Genomic DNA, 22,375 nt, shown 5'->3' on the forward strand with positions numbered 1-22,375 from the left:
TCAACAGACACCAAGCTTTTCTTTTTACGTTGTAAACATTGTGATGAGAGTACTAACAACTAGTATTACCTGCAGCTACTATGACAATGTCAGCAAGTTGAGTATGGATCTTGAGCTGCTCTTTTGGCGTGTATCGGTGAGTAATGGTCACTGTAGCATCACCTGAAAGGCAAAAGACGGGCAATTAATTGATACATACAGAAGGCCTGTAAAGCATTTACTTTCAGGTACATGTGAATCATTGTGGTCCACCAGAAACAGTAAAGATGACCGTCAAATTTGTCTTGGGATGCATCACTTACTTCAGCACAGTCAGAACGCTTGTAACACTTGCCTTTTACACGCATGAAAAAGTGCTTATCCTTAAAAACTCACGCAGGATTAATTAATTCATATACCTTGGACTGACTCCATCAGCTTCATTACACTTAGTAGAATTACACAGAGAAACCCAGCATGGAATTTGTCACCTACATTATTAAGCACAACCTGTGGAATGCACCGTAAGGCTCAGTTGCTTGTCACAAACTAAAGCTTCAAATATAATATCAGCGTGTTCAGACCTCTGTCCTCAACCACATTTGTCATTCATCTGTCCCGAAACTCCCTGAACGCTTCCTTTGACCTCCTGTTGTATGGTCAGTGCTTAGCCTTTGGCCTCTGTTTCTGACGAATTTTTACTGCTCAAGGAACAAACAGTAATTCACGTTCAGTGAAGTAGCATCATTTCTTACTAATGTGCCCCCTCTCAAGAATGAGCACGGCTGATCATCTGACCAAAGCCACACGATGACAACCAAGGCTCTTCTCTTCACAGGGCCTAATTGCGTAGGGAACAGGCTTAGCAGCCATGACAACAGTGACACTCTGGGCCAAAGGTCTTCGCTTAGACGCTGTCTAACCAACAATTGCATGCAGGGGGCAGACAGCAAAATCCCCCTGTTAACTGGAACACTAACAGATTTCAGTGAGGAGGGATGTTCTTCAATATACATGCAGAACACAATCAACAGCAGCATCAATATTTATATGATCTGTAGGATTCCAGTTGGATGGATCTGAGCATGTTTATCCCTGTAACCACTTCAGGAATAAATACATCAAACGCATACATTTTTCCACACACACACAAAGCATTTAAAGTAATTGTTTTGCGTAGCTCAAGTGCAAGAACAGGAATGGAAGAGACTGACTAAAAGGCGCTCAGATTTTGCAGATGCCCTACCAGCTTTTCTATCTCCTGATAAAGGAAAAACTGCTGAACACTTACTTGATACCAGAGTAGGAAGTGTTTGAAGTTATCACAAGCAGAAGACCACATCCTTTTGGGCAAACTCAAAAGCTCTGGGGCCTGCTCCTGCATGTATCCACATTGCTTGGCAAGAAGCTACAAATAAACCCTGCTGTTAGAGCATAAAAAACCTCGTGCAAATGAAGGGAGATGCTGAGGAGAGACCACTGCACACAAAAAGTGACATGGAAATAGGGACTGAGGTCTTACACCACATGCAACACCAAGGGTAGCAGTCCCTCTAAGACTGCCCATGAAAACAGCAAAACTAGCAGCTATGAAACTCCTGCATATTCTGATGCCATGCTTCTCCCCCACAACTATTTGTACTGCGTAGTTGTCTGGTGTTATATCCCCTCATCTCCACCTTCAATTAATTCATCATGGGCTCCAAAGTCACATTATTAGCCATTAAACTTAAGATTTTTGCCACCTCAGTCTTTACAACCACAGTGGCTGCCTCTGGAATGCATCTGACTGTCTAATCTGGACCTCTTATCTCATTACTTGTCTTCCTCAAGCATCTCATCTTCAACCTGACTGCACTCTGACTTCTCGGCTCTTTTCTCACAACTTTCATCCCCCTCCTCCTTCAGTTATCACCTGTCCTCCTTCAGTCTCTACACCTCATACCATGTCCTCAAGGAGAACAAATTAAAGTATTTTCAGTTAATGACATAGAAGTACAGATGTACAGAAGCAATTTCTTGAAATGAGAATTGCCAGCAGACATCTTTCACCAGTGTTCTTTTATTTCCTATGTATGCAAGTCCATCAAAAGCCTAGACAGACAATTGTCTTAAGAACATCTCTGCACTGCTAGCCTTTCTTGTAATAGAAAGGCCCCAAACAGTACATAAAGCTTGCATGTCTAGATTCCTTCTATTTTCCCTCTCTCCAAAGTCACTTATTGATCCAAAGGGTAACTAATAATAGTAAAAAAAAAAAAAAAAAAAAAAAAAAAAAAAAGAACATGACAAAATAATTATTCATTGTTACTTTTGATTTTGCTAATCTAAAGCATCATCTCTCCAATTACTGATTTGTTTTTATGGAGGTCTCACACATTCTTGAGTCACGTACAGACTGTAGAGACAGTTATAGTTTTCCTCCTTTGGAGGACTCATTCTAAAACAAATTTGAAACAAAATGCTGCCTGCTGGAGGAGAATCACATCTGTCCTTTGGTGAGACACACATCCCTTCTCTAGGAATTGTTCTATGAAGGGTGATCCTTCACACATGGAAGTCATCCTTAACACTGGATTCTGGAAAGAAAAGTTTGAATAGAACAGTAATATTCTGTTATCATATGTTCAGGTAAGGATAAGAAAGATGTTCTACCTGGAACTACAATCATTACTTCAAAAGCCACATATATAGTAAGGTTATTTTTACTTCTTGTACTATATTCAGCAAGCAGGATGAGAGAAAACAATGGATTAGATCCAAAGTTATGAATATTCACAGCTTTTAAGAATTAAAATCATTTCCTGACAATAATTTTGAAATGCATGTCTGTAGTCAGCTCCTGAAACCAAGCAATTACTCCCAACAAAATAAATAAATAAATAAAAAGCCAACCCCACCTTCCAGAGGGGTAAGCCCAGAAGCTTACAGACACCTCCAAAAGGGTAGATTTTCCATTTGAGATCAGACCAAAACAGAAAGTTACTTTTACACTGTTACTTGTGCTGAAAGAAGACAGAGGAAGATATTTAGGAAATAAGGTTTAGCATGATACTGCGAAGCTAATTCCCTAGCTTATAATGTAAAGTCTCTTGACCTGTCTATGAAGAACACAAATTGCTCTGTAAATTTACAGATAGTTTTCCTACATGATCAGTTATCGCCACCTGCAGGACGTTACAGTTTCTACATGTCACAGATGAAGACAGACCCCAGCTTTCCAGTTCTGCTTCTGAAGAATTGAAAACCTACTACCAAAAAACAAAAACAAACAAAAATACACCAAAACAAACCTAAAAACCTATCCATACACCTGGCATCACTTTTCAACCACACTTATTTCACAAAGTCAGTACCAGTTGCTGTTAAAACCCTATCCTGACTGATAACCTGAACGTGTTTTGTCAGCACTTGCAATGTCTTTTCTGGGCTCTAACATCATCAACAGAAAGTCAGAAAGAAAAAGAAAAAAGCTTCCACTTAATTTGTCTTAACGAGCTTAAACCATTCTAAATGTGCACATAGAGGAAAGCCTGCCACTGTTCAATAATAAAAATCTGCAATTTTACAAGTCATTTTCATGTTCAAAACATTTCATCTAGAAACTGCACGCTTGCTAAAGCTACCTGGTTTTGTATCTCTAACACGTACATCTTGACCTGCTACCAGCTGCTAAAACACAGGTGAAAAGGATAATTCCACTTCAGCTATTACTTTTATTACATTCACATTTCCGATCTGTACTTTAGATCCACCTCCCCCATTTCAGGCACCATTAGCTTTATTCATTCTCTTTCACTGCTTGTCTCAGTTTATCTCAACTGACTTCGGCTTCTCCTCTGTCACAATACGTCCCTCAGTTGTGATAACCACTGTGGTAGAGCTGAAACCGCTGTCTAGCCTGCCTTCCCCTCCACACCCAGCCAGGCTTTTGCTCCGAGCAGGACAAGATAGTTAACTGCAGAACACCAACCAGATCTTCAAAGGTAGCCCACTCCACGTCTGGAGTGCAAACTGTACTCTCAGCTTGAAAAGGATTTATTAGCATGTACACAACCAATACGTGTTTAGTGCTTGTTTAGTGTGCAAGGACAACAGATGTTTTTATTTTCTTATTGTCAGATGCCTTACACTGTATACTACTGCTCTGCAGGTTGGAAAACAAGAAGGACTGCCTTATAAAGGCATCCACTTCTTCAGAATAAGCAAAGATAAGGTTAATAGGTAACAATAACAAGTTAACTCCTCTCACATCTAGATTCCAGGGTGCGGAAAGGTATATTTGAATATTTTTCTGTCCCCACACAGCACACTTGACATGCATAGCATAAATGACAACCCCAGCAAATGGTGCTACTGGTGAAGTACATGTGCATTATGCCAGAAATGAGAGCCTAGGCAGGCTACCTTGCAGCAGAACAAAGCTCATTCATAGCCCAGCAGGCTCACAGACTAGCTCCCAAGAGCAAGTCACACTGTTGGCCAGTACAGCTGGTACAGCTATAGGTACAGCTACAGTCCCAGAATATAAGAAAATTCAGACATGGACCCAACTAACTCAAAAGATGACAACTAAAAAACACTATTTACAGCATAAAAACTTATGCACCACTGCTTAGGGTTTTAGAATAAGTTGCTGAAAGAATCACAGGTTGCTAAACCTCTTAATTTCCCACTGAGAAACATGGGAGTAGGTTACAATATACATCTGAACCAAAGAAAGCCTCTTACCAGCTTCATTGCTGGATCACTGAAAAGCACTGCCAGTACTACACAGAACCCAGTATTTGCAGTAAATGGCAAAAATCCTACTAATTTTCACAGGAATGGGGACGAGACCAAAATTACACACCGATGGTAATTACAATTCAAACACTCCGAGAAGTTTCAAATAGCAACTTTCCCACAGAGGCTGAATGGAAAAACCAACTCTATGATTAGTAAGAAGCTTTTAGCGTTTCATTATATTAATAACAGATTTCACTCCACTCCTATTAAATTTGCCTGGGATTAAACATCCACGTTTACCTCCTTTGCGCACACCATTGTGGCAGTTTCTAACATCAAAATGAACCTGCAAAAATAAACATTACATAGAATACTGTTGTTGTTTCCTACAACATAGTTACAGCAGCACATACATGCTTCTATAATTAAAATTACTCAAAAACATTTCCCTTACAGCCTATGATTTCCAAGGGGATACGAACTGCACTGCAGAAAAAAATAAATCCCCCAAACCAACAAATAGTATCATAAAGCTTACACTGAAAAGCTACTTCATTGGTAATTAGTGTTCTCATAATCACAGCCTAACCAGCATAGCACAACACAAACATTACATTTAATGCTTTTATTTATGTATGGAAAAACTTGAAATCAGCATTATATAAGTGTGAAGATAAGGCTTATAAGCTATTGTACTTAGTATAAACATCATACAAACTGCTGTAGCTCTAAGGCTAGGCTGTCAGGTACTATCCTTAATGTTTGGTGCTAGCTATTTAGAATTATAGAACGGTTTGGGTTGGAAGGGACCTTTAAATATCATCTAGTTCCAACTCCCCTGCCATAAGCAGGGACACCTTTCACTAAGTCAGGTTGCTCCAGGTCCCATTCACAGAATCATTTAAGTTGGGAAATGATCCTTAATTTAAATGGAAGCTGTTTCAAAAGGTTAAGAAAGTGATGACATAACACCAGAAAATGTTCAGTCCAGAAACTAACCTTCTCTCCTGAGAAATGATCAGGAAATATATCAGCAAATTAACTTCCTTGCTCCAGTTGCAACTACCACACAATACACAGAAGCTCTCTCTTTTTATCCAAATCCTCAGGCTAGCTTAATTTTAATGATTTTGCAAGTTAAAGCATTAAAATACTTGACAACATTGACCGTCTTACCACCAGGTCTTTCATGCTCTCCATCAGTATGTAAAAGCATTGAAATTGGCATTCCAACATTCTTAGATCTTCCAGCTACAACAACATTTTTTCCAAATGTTTGGATTCCTTCAAAGAAAACACAGAACAAAACAGAGCACAAGATTTTATTTTGCTATTTTGAGATAAACCCCTTCTCAATGCCCAATATATAATTATTTGCTGTTGCAGAATGCTGATACCAATACGACTTGGAAACCCACAATGTTGAAGCCACAAAACAAGTTTTGACTTTCAGAGTTGAAACAGAACTGGCAACTAATTCAGGTCACCTAAACCTCCCTTCAGAGGGACTTAATTTCTGTTCTCTGACCACAAAGTGAAGCAGAAGCTTGTACATCAGTCAATAGGAGCATCTATAGTTACACATTAAAGTGATGTCATATTATAACTATCCTTTCCCCTTCTAGTGACCAATTACATGTTCTCATTTCTGTTGTTCTCCCCCCCCACCTTGCCCCACAAGAAATTACAAATGGATATCTTGTATTTTATAATTAATCACAAAGTTAAGTAATATTCTTTAAGTTCCTTGCAACACTAGCAAGCAGAAAGGAAGTAAAAAAGATGCTTTGAGTATTTCACATGAACCACCACCTACACTTAATTAATAGTTACAATACTGGTAAAAAATAAAAAGAAAGATCTCATTATCTTTGGCACCTCCTTATTTTTTAGATTAATCCCCTAAACACTGTTCTTCAATGAGTGCAAAACATTAGGATAGCCCACACCTTCTCATTTACACCTGACTTCATTCATTTTCTGCTTCTTAAATAAAAGTTTCAATATTGTTCAGTTTCTTACCTGTCCGCTTTATTATTTCCCACACGGCAGCAGCAGTTGCAGGTATTATCGAAGGCTGATCAAGACACAGACGTCCAATATTAATAATATGAAATCCATCCACATCCTTTTCGGGTGCGATAGCATTACAAACTGTTCGCTCATCTATATGGTCTGGGAAACATTGCTTTCAAATTACATTTCTTTCACTTGTCAGGGGTCATCAGTCCTACCTGAATCATTACACTGAGAAACAAAGTTCCATCTAGCTAAAATAATTATCTCCCCCTCAATGACGAAAGTTAGAACCTCAACCCTCCTTGTCATCTACTGGAAATTCAATGAGTCAGTGAACAACACAGCTAACACAAAAGATTTGGTCAAACTTTAAGACTGATACTCAGCTACCAATGATGGCTTTATTGAAGAGTTTAGGCACAACGCTTGAGTTTCTTCTACAATCTAGAAGCATTAATTATAATTTGGCTCAAAAAATCATAGGAGGAAAATCATTTTGTGCATATTCTCATCACTCTCTAACAGACCACAAGATATATTAACTAAGTTTTAATCAAATGTAAGTAAATGGTAATCTCAAACGATTTTTACAGGTCTTATCTTCAGTTTCAATTTTATAACATGACAATTGCTTTAAAGAATTTGCCAATTTGGGGGTGAAGATAGGCCTTTTCTCTGGAAAACTAAGAATGAAAAAAAAATGTTTGATAGCACAGAGCTCCAAACATTAAATACAGTTGAAATGAAGATACCTGCACATAACTTATTATTTATAACTATTCATTATAAGCATTTTTCATACATGCTAGCAACACAGGATAAGTCTGCAGCTGCTTAAAGCTTACAATACATAAACATTGATAGTAATAATTATAAAGATATGTGTTAGCCAGTTCCAACTCTGAGAAGTTACAAAACCAAATGTAAAAGTTACATACATTAGGACACTATAGGAACAGCTCTATAAAGCATGTCTCCAATCTGACCCAGAAAGGACATTTAAAAAATATATTTAACATTTTCCAGAACTACGCTCAAGCTTTAGTACCATCTCAGAACTATTTTTTTGCATCTCTTCTGTAAGGATGGAATGCCCATTCTAGGCTAGATCCCTAACTGAACTCTGCTGTTAGGAGGTGACATATCCCAAAGGCCAATTCGGGGTACATAACAGGATGTTTAAAAAAGCCCAATAAAGGGAAAATGAGCGTTGATCATGAAACTGAGACGTTTCCAATAACAGTGTTTTATAGACATCTTTATGGTATTCAGTGGTCACCCTGCTCTATTCATGTGTTGTCTTATTTTGCATGAAAAGAAACAAGCTAATTAAAATATATCATGCATACTAAGGAATTAAAATGTGGTAAGCTCATGTTAAAAGCTTTCCAATTAAAACAAACAAAAGACACCTTAGAGTTAAATCAGACCACGCTTAACAGGTTTTACTATTATGATTTGAGAGTGGAACTTTATCCCTTGGGAAAATGGAGAATTCCTTCTGTATCCTACTGATACGGGCCTGTGGAAATTAAGGTGTTAAGTACGTAGAGTAAGTAAGTAAGTAAGTTTTTGCCTGTCTGTCTTTAGCTTCCCTGAAACAGACAGGCAAAAAGTCAATTTCATGTAAGAGGCAGAGAAGTCTGTTTCATGTGCATTTTTTCCACTAAGAATTGATTTATGGAATTTCAGAAAAAGGGCACAATGTACTGGAAAGAAGTACAACTGTATAGCTAGGAACAAATCAGCTGGCATGGGCCTGAGAAACAAAGATGCGGACACCTTCCTGGCCTCATCAGAGTTGCTTATAGAATGCCAGCTTGATCATCATCATCATCCCCTATGTTCCTCCAACAAGAAACAACAGCTGCAATTGTATATGTAGTAACTACCTAGTGTGTAGCTTTTACTTGCCACAAGATATTCTTCCTGGTTTATTTCCACAGGGCCACAGTATTTCCCCACCCCCCCCTTCTTGCTCCAGAGGAGCAAAGTCATTTCTTCAGTGTGTTAGTGCCAGTCTCAGAGAACACGCTTAGCCTTCTTTCAGCTGAGGTTCACCCAAACCTCCTTGCTGTCATTCCAAGCTCTTATTTACACAACAAATAACGCGTGCCTCCAATGCAGACATACTAAAAATTAAGACTGGTTTTCAAAAGAGAGGACTGATGGAAGTGATAACAATGGAACAAAAGAGATTCTATAATATGCCACGTGGATCAAGAAACACGGACTGGAAGCAAAGAAGAAGCAGTTCAGTGGCAGCGACGAGCTCCTTGGCAATCTTCTTGAGAAGCTGTATGGGGCCCTTGCTATGATTTTAGTGCTTGGCTTCATGGAAGCAGGTTGCTCTTTGGCTGGCACTGTCCTTCACAACAGAAGGATGTGATGTTTATCCCAATTTGTCCCACACCTCGTTGCTGCTTAGAATGCAAAAAAAATGACGTTTTCTTAGTTTTATCTCAGACAAGCATCTAACATGTCACAGCCATCTTCCAGGCAAGGGAAGAGATAAGGAAACTCTCCACGAAACCATTACCATATCAGAAGCAATGCACTCAAAAGGTGCACAGAAAGGAAGTTTTCCTCAGGCAAAGATGATAATCCTCAAAGTTAAGTTGCTCCATCTCACAAAAGTCAAAGAGAACAAAGCTATTCTCTGCTTCTATTTTTATCCCAATGTTGATCAAAAGCCACACCTGTGTGCGGTTTATTGAAAAAATAAATAAGTATCCAAAACCACACAACCATCCCAACTGTGGGGTAAGCAGCCGCTACTGATCAAGTTTTCACAACTTCTGGTCTTTGTATCCTTCCATTACAGTACAAGTTGAAAGGACTTTGGAAAATTGGAGGTAAATAACTTTTCTGCCCTTCTCTCTAATGTTCCCTTGCCAGAGCGTGATATTTAGCAGTTAATAAATAATATCAAGTAATAATTCAGCACTCCAAGCTACATCCATTATAAAAAGAATTCCCTGAACGTTTTCAGTTCATGATGGATTAGATATGTACCTTTACTGTATATCTACATGGACAAAATGGTTTTGGAAAGGTTCTGCTGTTAATTAAATTACTCCAAGGTTTTTACTACGGTAGGCAACAGCCAGGCTTCAAATTAGCAAGTTCTAGAGGTTAAATGAAAACTATTTAGTCTTAACATAGTTACTGTGACAGACATACTGTAGTTCTTGAAGGGGATGTTAACCCAGTTATTTGTGGCCTTAAAACATTTAAAGGTACTAGCAATAGACATGTGAATTGACACAACTAGAGTCATGTTCAGATTGTTTCTTTTAAACCTGTTGAATATTTGAAAAATCACTAAGGCTTCAGTCCCTTGTTGAATTATGTATCACTCTGTACAACGAAGGCAGACTGCTTAAAAGCCTATTGCATGTCCTGATCCATCTGATAGCAAGTGTTTCTGCCAGCAGTACCCAACTATTTTATGTAGGATCAGCACAAAAAAGATGTGACACACAACACCTCCCTCTTCTGGGGAATGCCGCCACAGATTGGGAGTCTGGAGGGTGACTCTCTCCTACGTTACACACATTGCAGAAGTTTTCCATCCCTCAGCTGTCAGTGCTGAATGTCTTCTGTGAGTTCTTGTTAAATAACCTGTCTGCCCTGATCTCTTCTTACAGACAGAGATCTTTGTTCTAAGCAAACCCACCACTTTCAGCCAGCTCCCATAGTTCTTTATATCCAAGACCTCCTTCTCCTTACTGGTGTTATACTTCCACCTCGTGGCCAACTTATTCCAGCAGGTGGCAAATTTGGGCACAACCATTAGGTAGTTTTCATATAATATGAAGTGCAAGAATAAGTACATAAATCAGTGTTCATTCTAATTAGTCTATTATCAACGTGAACAAAGCACATCTTTCTCTTCCTCCATAAATATACCACCTGTCCCGTTGATGTTTTGGGGATACACAATTAAGACTGTAAGAACTGCCTGAAAGCAAAAACCAAGACTACAAAAGGGGAAACAAAGAGCTTACCTAAAAACTGATCTTCCACTTCATGATCACCAGTTTTGTTTACAAACACTAACACACATCAGGTCCCACCTTGTGCTAGGAACTTGCATCTATAAATCCCCCAAAAAGACCACTTCTACACTTCATAGCCTACATTCTAAATATGTGATAAAAGACAACAACTGGAAATACCGATGTGGGGCAAACTCAACATGCCAGTTTATTACAGTAACTCTAGTAATTCGGGCACATCTCCACAAGAATGTTTACACTAGTTTAAATACGTTGATTTAGGTAGGTTTGTGAGAAAATCTGCAAAGTTTACCTCTGTCTAAGGACCATCTTGCCAGCTACTGACAACTCATTTGTATGGATCAGCCAGGTGAGTTTTTAGTATAGACTGCAAAGGGGTAAGTAAATCAGCTAGAATATTATAGAGGCTTTTAGGTCCTTAACACAGAGCTCACCTGGAACACTGGGGAAAGCACAGAACAGGCAAAAATTGCAACTACTGTGAAAAAGGCTGTAGCATTGTCTGCTAAGTATCATAACTTGGCAGAAGGTAGGGAATGAAGAGCAAAGGTCTGTGGCAAAGGTCTTGGAGTTCAAGGAAAAGCAGTGCAACATGTTAAGAAGAAAATAAAACCAGAGAAGTCAAATAGATAAAATGGGCAGGGTTGTTCTGTGTACAACAAACATATTTCTATAATCTCTTCATTTAGTCCTTCATTATATGTGTCCTGTTTTGAGGAGTTTCTTATATCACTGAGACAGACTTGCCACAGCAAAAGGTGTTAAACATTTTTCTCTCATGCTGACTGTATTAGAGGGATGGGATAAGAGATCACTTACCTGGGAGAGGTAGCTGAACTAATACACCACTAACCGATGGATCCTTGTTGAGTTTCAATGTCATATCTAACAGTTCTTCCTGAGAAACATCTTCAGGCCTTAGTACGATCTCACTAGAAATGCCTGATAAAAAACAGAAACATATTTGTAATCAGGAAATTTATGTACACAGAGCTTACTCATTTTGTCTATCAACCTGCCTGATGCTTGACAAACATCTTCAATAATCATGCAGTACTTCCAAAAAAAAATCCCACTTGAATTCTATGGGCTTTAATGCTGCATTTCTAGGTGTCAAGTGCAATCTCATGATGAACCATGCAAAAAAAAAAAAAAAAAATAAATCAGTAGCTTGACGAAGTAGCTTCAGAAGTTAAAAAAAATAAAAATAAGTAAGTTTTAATACCGGTAACATGACTGTTCTGCTACTATGAGACAAAATTCAGATTTTTCAAGTTACTTCACAAGATTGCAGCTCCATGGTGAGCAATAAAGTTGAAGTTTTCTGTTTAAGCTACTTCCATTTGGAAGTGAGATGCTGTACTGACTGGTCCTTATTCCAGTACCAGGGATTTACTTGAGTAAAATCAAGTAAAGATACAGAGGAGATCACTCTGCTACTTCTAGATATATATGTTTATATATATATTTAAAGCACTGTATCTTGCCCTTGCTACAATAACATTTATATTATATTGTACATACCTACAGCTGTAGCTGCTTTTACCTTGTTTCTGACATATATATGGCTAGCTGGATTGTCTCCTACTAATACAACAGTGAGATGAGGCCTCTTGTTTCCAGAGGATATCCACGATTCCACATCCCTTTGAACTTCCTTCAAGACTTCTTTAGCAAGCTTTGTCCCTGAGATAACGGTTGCTTCATCGCTATAAAGACAAAAAGGCACACAACATTTACATCTAAAAAATTGCATGAACAAGACACTTAAGTGTGTAATCTACTGTGTTTAACACTTGCAAGTCCTTGGACTAGCCAATTCAGTAACATTCCAAATATTATTTGAAAAAATACTAATGCAGTACAAATCCACCTGTGGAAAAAAAACACAGTTATTTAAAGGGATTTTTTATTTCTTCATATGATCTTATTTGAAAAGCATTTAAGTGCCACCAGTACATACAAAAGAGAAGCTTCACCTGCCTTCTGCCTCACACCCCACCGTCCCAGCACACATAGCCAATCTGGTTTAGTAGCTATCGATTCCTGTGCTTGGGAACAGGACACAAGAACAGCCTTACACCACAAAGCTGTTTCTGTCTTAAGGAATTTTTGTACTCACTCTCCAAACTTACTTCAAACAATATATGTGACGTGGGATTCTGTCCAAAGCTTGATTATAATGTATCTAAGCTAATTTTAAGAAAGCTGAGAAACACCTACACTGATTAAGTCAAGAGCTGCTCTTACACCCTCTGTTTTCATGTTCCCGTCCTTCCCAAAATCTTGCTCTTAACCTCAACCAGCACTACAACAGACAAGCATCCTCCTCCTGGGAAGCGCCCACCACCATTGCCCTGCCTTCGTAGCAAAGGCAGAGGAAAACTCAAGTGTCTTGTGCTTCCAACTGACTCCAGCCCCCCTCAGCATCATTCCCTGCATCACTGCAGTGATCATGACCCCAACCAAGGATGTGGAACCCTCCAAATGCACCCCTCCAACCTGCAAGAAATAAGCCTTCAGTATGCATCACTTTCAGGTACTATGATATTAACTTTTTAATGAAGTAAGCCAACCTTTATAAATCAACTTTACTGCTCAGCAGGGGAAGGAAAGAAGAAGCAGGAACAGAGAGAAAGCCAGAGGGCAAGAAATTGTGGTGTTGCTGACTCAGAAACAGGGTATGCTATACAATTTGACATCATACTTTTAAGCAGCCAAGAAGATGAAGTTCCATTTCACTTCTTCCAGAGATTTGTGCGCCTTCTGCCATTCTTGGTAAACCTTAATAACCCAAGAAGCTAAAAGCAGAAGGGTGTGAAGTTAAATAAACTGGGCAGGAAGAAATTCCCCAAAACACCAAAATACCAGGCTAAGGCTTTATATAAAAGAAGTCACCTAAACTTCACTTCTCTATCTGACTGACAGCTGAGGAAATCCTGTCTACATTTCAGACCACTGAACAACAGTGCTATGAGGACTCAGCTACAAAGAAGAACAGAATATCTGAACACACATTTTTCTGGGCCAGAAATAATAGTAGCCAACTCTATTTTCTCCTACAACTCATTCCCTTCAAACAATATGACAATTTTTGAGCAATAAGATGACAACTGTTGAAACGTATTTTAAAATAACATTTACTTCAAGTGGAACACAAGGTAGATCGTGGGTGGCAGAGGGTGACATTAAGTAAGAAATTTGACTGACAAGTCCAGCCCTCGCCCTCGAGTGATACTGGTGACAACAAAATTCAAACTTAGCCTTTAAAAGCTTTACCAATTTCTTTCATCAACTTCCTGTGCTCTCCTCAGTGGCTGGCTGCTCAAAGATCAAGTGCATTTCTACCAAAACTGCTCTTCTTTAAGGCCTGCTTTATTGGGATCCCCCAAATGCCAGCTTGATCCTACCTTGCTTATTCTCCTGCTCTCTCGAGTCTTCTCCACGTTCACGCCTGTGTGCTTATTGTCAGCAGAGGTGCTGCTCACCTTGCATACCGTGCGTGACATTTCCACACTGCTGAAGCTTTTATCTACACTGTTTGAGCCTCTTGCTTCCTCACAGAAACTCAACAACTCCTAACACAATATAGACCTACAGTTAAGCTTCCTTGGCACAACTATCCGATATTATGACAGCAACAGCTTTTCTGACTGTGAAAATGCAGCAAGGTAACACCTAGTTCCTGGAAACGGAACTACAGATGCGGAGTTACCAGTCAGAAGACAGACTTGATCTTACCGAGCTGAAAATAAGCTTGAGCTTGCTCCTTGGAAATGAAAGGTTTTAGAGGTACACACACACAGACCATAAACCCTGCTTGGAAATGAAGGCATAAATTCAACATGACTACCATTTGACATATTATAAATGTCCCCAATAGAATTATGGCACCAACATGGAAAAGAATTAAAAATAATAACAAATAAATAAATCACAGTGCCTAGTAATTAAGGAAAAAAACAAAAAGCAAAAAACAAAATCACCCTGCTGAAACCAAACTATCCAACCATTCGGCCCATTAAGCAAACCAACTTAGGGCACAATACATGAACATCTTGTTTCCTTCAATTTCACTCCAGCTTTAACTACTTCCCAATATAACCTTCAGCACTGTTTAACTTGGATTAATTTTTAAATTAAAAAAAAAAAATCAACATGTGGTTTTATTTTTTTTTTTCCCCCTGTACGGCCTCCTCTTTATGTTCTCATTTCCATACTTCTCTCACCTGCATGATTTATGCTTTGGCTATACGCGCCTTTGGCACGAGACACTTGATTCCATGTACTCGTTATGCCAAATAAATAATTAATGCTCAACTACGTAGCAATGGCACATATATTTAATTATACAAAAATTTAACAAAATACATATTTAAGGATACAAATGTATATTTAATGACACAACTTAATTTTTTAATGCCAGCAGATAGAAAAGCCACATCATATTTCATTTGTACTCTAAATGCATTGCCAAAGTATCAGTTCTCCTAATCCTTAAGCAGCCAATTTTAAGTGCATGCCTCTTCCCCAAAAGACTAACCACATACTTATTAAGTTTTGAGGATCTCATGTAAATCTGACCATACTCACCCCACTGCATTCAAGCTTCTCAGTCATCCAAGGACCAAAAAATCAAAAGCAAATGAACAGAACCACAGTGCTAAAAAAAAGAAAACAAAATACCACAATACACACACACAAGAAAACAATCATCCCCTCCCCATACACACACTATAAGCTAGGACAAAACGTACATAACATGTCATAGACAGGAGGTGCACTGATTACACTCCATGATACTTGCATCTTTCTCAATACAGCATAAAGCCAATTTTACAAGCCTAAGTGAAAGCCAATTATAAAAGATAAAAACTTGACTGAACAAATGGCTTTAGGCTAAAACTACTCTAAAAAAAATGGATACTCTGGGGCACCCCAGATTATAGGAAATCAAAATGATCCCGTGTTAATTGACAAACACAGAATTAAAAAACAAAACCAGAACATGGCATGAAGGTGTGGGATGGCCCTACTTCCAGTGAGCTATCCTCTTTTGACATTCCCATAGCCACGTGGATACTTTCAAGATGTAAAAGAAAACTTATCACTTGACAGTGTAGCTCTGTTTGCCATACCCATAACTTAAAGGTGCTGGGGAGTGAGATGCTAATAAGTACGTATGCATTTATGCTCTTACGGAAGTGACTCCAGGTCTCAAGGATAATCTCACTGAAAATGATGTATAGAAAAATACTCAGCTAAAACTGTGAGCCTTTGCTTTGGAGGCTGACTGTGAACCACACAGCAACTGAAATCACTAAATAATTTGTGAAAGGTCAGTATCTTACAGAATTACAGATAAATAGCCTGTGAAGTTTCAGATGCATTGTTCTCTCCCAAAAAAAAAAAAAAAAAAAAAAAAAAAGGGAAGAGAAGAAGAACAAAAGCTTTTTTTTTTTTTTTGTGCGGATCTCTCTAAATTTTATTATTATTTGTAGCAAGCTGGGAAGCTTCCCCCCACCACCATTCACTCATGGCTAGTGATCACAAACCTGGCTCTAACCACACAGGCTCAACCATGCACGATTTACTAATCTCAGTACAATCCTTTTTTTCAAGGGATCAAAGCACAGTAGCTTGATAATGGTTCCAAAACTCAGCATCCTTGTTGCCACAAGGCCCAGGCTATTGAAAGCTTTCCACATGCCCACCAGATTCCACCAAAAACAGAGTCTCTGGAACCAACCTGTAAATATTGCTACTGCAACAACCATCACTTGGGTTGAAATGTTCAATATTTCTTAGAAAAGTTCCCTTGCAGAGGTTGTGTAGTAGATTTGAAAGCTTATGTCACCATCACATACAGCAAACATAACCCCTTTTCTAATCTTCCTTCAGGACCATCTTGCAAGAAGCAGAAGCTTTGCCCTATCTCAGCCAGCACCTAAATTGTAGGTTTTACAAATCTAAATACAAATGAAACAAGTGTAAAATAACCATTACGTTACTTAGAATATAAAGATTGTATTTTTCCTTCCCAAAGTTAGGTATGGCACAATCAGCAGGTATTGAGTTGTGTTACTGTTCTGCAAGTCTACTTGATTAAATGCAATTAAGAAATCCCAGTACTTGGTGTTCACACTTAACCATACATACATGTATTTCAGTTATACAAGCTGAAATCTCGGTACTTTAATAGTTAGTTCAAATGAAGGTCATCTAGAGAGGTCCTAAAATGAATTACTTCAGTACTTATAATATATTATCTTAACTGATCATCTTGTAGAAAGCCAATATATTGCTCTTCTTATCAAATATTTTAATGATTTAAACTCCTGAAATGAATTACTTATTTTTACACCTTGTGCTCAGTTAAACTTCAGCTTCTGTTACTTGAACTAAGCTTGACACATCAGATAAGAAAAGTACCCATTTTACTTTTACTTTCTACAGGGACAGCAGTATTTACTACTTTCCTTCATTATTATTTTCTGTTGGGTCCAGAATTTCATTTAGAATTCCGAACAAATTCAGGATGCTGTGGAAGCACAAGTTACCTGTTGTCTAACAGAAGTGTGGTTTAAATTAAATAAAAACCTTTCTGGAAAAAAAAAAAAAAAAAAAGTAAAGAGACCTGGTATAAAAAAAAGAAATTGATTAGCTATTAAAAGAATAAAAGGTTGACATCTCCAGCAGTAATCACTTCCTCAGCCTGAGAACTGACCATCCAAAACAAAGACATTTGAACCTTCTCTGCAAATACGCATGCTTGATGCTTTAACATGCATTTGTACACACAGGCAGTTAGCACTGGTGGTGTTTAACATATGCTGAGTTAGTTTGCCAAGATTAATGCATTTCATGCTAACTTGCAAAAGCAAATAAAGCCTTCTCTTTTAGATAGAAGTCAGAATGACTTTCAACCACTACAGATCTGATCAGGTTTTCGCATTACTCCTTTCTGTACTATATCCTGGGGGGAAAACAAGGCTGCACCTAGAATAACATTCAGTGGGGAAAAAAAAGAGACACAAAGAAATGATCTAAAAAACAATTTTGCATTGTCTCAACTGTAAGAAGCCACACAAAAATAACTTGCAATTAATACTAATGAGATGCATATTTGTCTATTAGCATAGCCAAACAAGGAAAATATTTGGTGACAACTCACCATATGGGCCAAATAAAGCCAACAAACACCAGATTTATTGAGTGACTTGTGTCTAAACCTTGTAAACGCATGGGTGTTAGAACATTAAGGATTTTTAAGTATTACCCTAACAACATATGGAAAAAACGCAGTGGTGAGTTCTGAAAAAAAAATTATTTCCTCTGCTAGTCTTAAAAATAGGGAGAAAAAGAGATTAAAACAAAAACACCACACCTATTTCCACATTAATAAGACAGTATATACATCTGCTCAAGGAAAAATGCTCACAGCTGTCAAATTGAGAAATAGCAAACATTGTAGCATGTTGATGCTTAAGCAGATTGAGAATCTTGGTTAACTCCTTCGATGGAAATATTACTTAAGAATCACACCAACGAAGGCATCAGGTATACAGAAAGGTTATACACTACAACAAATTAGCCAAAGCACTCAAAACAACTGAATTATTGTTTTAAACATATCCACACAGAAAACTTGACAGGGTAGGATGTCAGTGAGCAAGCACGCCTGTGCTCCCTGCCCCGCTATCATCACACCTGCTCGTGGATGCTCTTACTCTGAAGCCTGCGTGAAGTTAAAACAATTCACATACTGAGTCTTTCTTGTGACTTGCAAAATGTTACACCAAGATGCCAGCCACTCTTTTAGATCCAAATACACACAAGTCCAAAATCATATGAGGCTTCATAACAGGATCTTCTCAACTCTATATGCACACTGTATTTCCCAATGAAAACCTCAGTAAAAGCATTATCATAAGAGTATCTACTTTTACCAGAAATTGAAAAAACAGTTACGGTCAACGAAGAACAGAAGTAGGCATACGTTGTTACAGAAACACAGACATTTGTGCAGAAAAACAGCAGAATCACATGCACCAAAACATACATAATGCCTAGAAGGTGAAGGCACTTAATGCAGTTGTCACGGTATTGCTTATGAAGCTTTTCATGTTTGAAAACAGAGGCTAAAAAGCTTTCAGCAAACACTGCAGTGCTATGTGAGATAAACAGACACCGCTTTTTGCTTTTTTCCCCCATTTTTTACTTCATACTCATCCAGAAGAGAGCAGCTGCCTGCCCTTCTGAGGGCAGAGATGCAAAAAGATGGACCCCTACCACCACCACATTTTCTCTCTTCAGAGAGAAATTCTCCAGCATCCATTAATATCGTTATACAACCTGACAGACGCCAAGAAATCAGTACAAGCTAATTCTGCGTAAAACAATCGAGACACAACTGCAGGTCCCGGGAGCAGAATAATCCTGAAAAGGCCGATTTCTGCCAGCAGGGGGAAGGAAAGCCGAGCCGCCAGGGTTCTCCAGCCCAGGTAACCGCCCGGACCCCCGGGGAGCAGCCGGGGGGGGGCCATTTTGTGTCGCCGCCCCACACCTGAGGGGGGGCCATTTTGTGGAGCCCCCACCCCTTGGCGGGGACGTGGAAGGTGAAGTCGCCCCGTACCTGGCGGCGCTGCGGGGGGAGCCGCTGGCGCTGCGGGGCGCCGGGCAGGACAGGGCTCGCCATCTCCTCAGGGGAGCCAAGCAGGGGCGCAGCGAGACGGTGAAGGAGGAGGAGAAGGCGAAAGCGGCGGCCGCCATTTGCCTCCCACCGCGCACGAAGCGCAGCCGCAGCCCGGCGGCGGAGGGAGGAGCACGGGGCAAGTAGGGGGGCCGGGGGCGGGCTCGGAGGAGGAGCCGATGGCTCGGACTGGGGCAGCGAGGCTGAGGGGCGAGGCGAGGCGGCAGCCCGGGAAAATTAAAAAACGGAGGGGTTTGAGGTGGAAAACTCCTCAGGAGAAGGAGCGAAGGGCGGGCGGCGCCTTTGGGTTTTGCCCTGCCTGGATCCTGTGAGCTGCGGTTCCCGCCGAAAGGCGGCGTGGCGAGCCCGGCGGGCTCAGGCAAGCACAGGATCCCAGAAGTGTTTAGTGTGGAAAAAAACTTAAGGTCATCGATTCCACCCATCCAGCTAACACTGCCAAGGCCACCACTAAGCCATGGAATCATAAAATCATGTCCCTAAGCACCACATCCACACATTTCTTGAGTATCTCTGGGGATGGCGATGCCACCGCTTCCCTCGGCTGCCACTTCCAAGGCCCAGTCAGCCTGTCTGTGAAGAAATTCTTCCTAATATCCGATCTAAACCTCCCCTGGCACAATCTGAGGCTGCTTTCTTGCATGCTATCACCTGTCACCTGCAAAAAATGGCTGACACCAACCTCATTATAGTCTCTTCAGGCAGTTGCAGTATGATGCCCCGCATAATTCTCAGGTACGTCCTCTTGTTTTCCCAGTGGAAGTCTCATGGACTTCCTTGCGATTCATATACTAGTGCCTTCTGTCATATTTTATTGCAGATTTTTCTCTACATCCAGAAGAGAAGAAGAAAACTAAACAAGATCTGAAATACAAAGCATGCCAAAATAGTAACAGCAATCTTACCTGCAATACTGAGCCTACCTGAGAGCTGGCAAATTCCTTTATGAAACTGGGGAACGCTGTGTAAATGATACAGCAGATTACTATGGCAGTTTCTGCTATAGCACTGGCAAATTTTTTGATCATTTAAGTGTTCACATAAGGGCCATGGCTTAGGTGCTTACACAGAAGATGTAAGTACTGTTTTTTAATGAGGTATCATCCTAGATATCTCTCATATCTCTTCCAGTCTTGTGTATATTATTTAAATCTTCCCCTTTAGCTTGCCATCTCTTATTTTATATACAGTAGCAACACCCTCTAGCATGTATGTACTACATTAATTGTAAAGCTTTCTTGAAAAGCACACTTACCTGAGATTCATTGACACAGTTATAAACACTGTCCCTTATTTCCATTATTATTTTTTTGTCACTACCCTGTTTGGAGAGAACTTAGCATGTGAGGATATAGGAATTCTCATGAAAATTTATGGTCCTAAACAGATACCAAATCTTTAAGACATAATTAGATTAGATTCTAAAGCAAAATACTGACACTTATATGCTGCTGGGAAAGGAAAATGTATTTCCTTTTATTTCCTTTCAGGCAATCCTTAAAAAGAAGTAGGTTACTTGAAAGATATATATACATATATACACATATATACATAAAGAGGAGGTAATATATTAAAAGAAAGAAAAGTTAAAGAGGGTAACAGAACACATGACAGAGAACTGAAGAAAAAAATAACACATTAGTACGAAAAATTGGTATTACAGAGACGAGAATTCTGTCAAAAGTTTCCTTTTGTCAAGGAAGAAGAAGGTTGTCTACTCATGTTTTTTAATTATTATTATTATTATTTTATGTAAGGTGTATACTTGATTATAAAATTTGGAATTGTTGCTGTTAAAGTTTTCCACAGACAAAATACCTAACAAACATTTCTCTCACTAGTTAGTACACTAGAAAGGTGGTTTTATGATAAATATTTTTGGTAAAATTTGCTATTCCAGTTGTGACTGAAAAACTGTTTTAGATCAAAAATACAGAAGAGTTACAGAATGTTTGGCAAATACAGGCAAGTATATTCTTATATTCAGTGATGATAAACCCAACAACAACAGAAAAACAAAATTATCTGCTATCTTTTGCAAACTCATCTTTTATATCAGTTGAACTCCTGCAATTCATATCAACCCCTAAAGACATATGAAGCCAGGTATTCGATACCCGGTAATATGAGGATGAAACCTTTTTTCTTGTCCATAGTTGCCTCATTAGGCCTTAGATCCTATGTAAGTTTAAAACTAGAATATCACACTTTTTTTTTTCTTTTTATTATTTTTAATTAAATTAACTTTTGCATCATATTGGCCATCTCAGCTTTGATCTTGAGGCTATATCTATTAATAATTACCAAAAAATAAAAAAAAAAAAAAATAAAAAAAAATCTATTTTTATCAGTGGTTCACACCACTGCCTTTTCCTATGACTCCTGGAAAAGGATAATCTGAAAATCCGTGTCTGCTATTAGAACTGTTCAATCTAACAGCTCCCAGAGCAAAGCCTACAAAAAGTGACCACATTGCTATTGTTAAAGGTGCACTGAATACATTACATAGAAAACCTTATATAAATACTACAATAATAAAAAATAGTAGCATGTTATCCACACTGAGCTGGTGAAATTGGTACAAAAGACAAAGCTGAAAATATGCCATTTTGTTTGCTTAACAGTTAAAGCAAAGTTAGGCATCGGCAGCTGTGAAAAGGTGGGTACTCTTAACAGGTTGTTTCAGAGTATGTTATACTTTGTGTGTTTTTATGTGCAAATGGTAACAGGCTATAATCTTAAAATACTGCTTTGGGTATTAACAATCCCATCAACCTAAAAATATCTCTTAATAGTTATTTGTGTCTAAATGGGAAGTTGATTATTTTTCTTTTGGTATGAAGCCATATCACTGTTCTCTCATCTTGAAAAAACCCTTATCAGGAAATGTAGCTAAAAAAAAAAAAAAAAAAAAAAA

The 22,375-nt window shown here is 38.8% G+C and overlaps 1 protein-coding gene across 1 annotated transcript in view; it reads right to left on the reverse strand.

Annotated features, from left to right (window-relative positions):
* Positions 1-19,520, reverse strand: part of MTHFD2L (methylenetetrahydrofolate dehydrogenase (NADP+ dependent) 2 like) — a gene marked incomplete at its 5' end in the record, with an annotated part of 36,461 nt that extends 16,941 nt beyond the window's left edge. Inside the window, 6 exons of the mRNA XM_082760297.1 lie at positions 70-162; positions 5,884-5,991; positions 6,730-6,882; positions 11,568-11,690; positions 12,273-12,457; positions 19,384-19,520. Of these exons, the coding sequence (XP_082616423.1) occupies positions 70-162; positions 5,884-5,991; positions 6,730-6,882; positions 11,568-11,690; positions 12,273-12,457; positions 19,384-19,520 (799 nt within the window). The remainder of the gene's footprint in view (positions 1-69; positions 163-5,883; positions 5,992-6,729; positions 6,883-11,567; positions 11,691-12,272; positions 12,458-19,383) is intronic.
* Between the last annotated feature and the right edge of the window lie 2,855 nt (positions 19,521-22,375).

Source organism: Aythya marila (assembly GCF_965140915.1).
Source record: "Aythya marila genome assembly, chromosome: 4".
In the NCBI taxonomy this organism is placed as follows: domain Eukaryota; kingdom Metazoa; phylum Chordata; class Aves; order Anseriformes; family Anatidae; genus Aythya; species Aythya marila.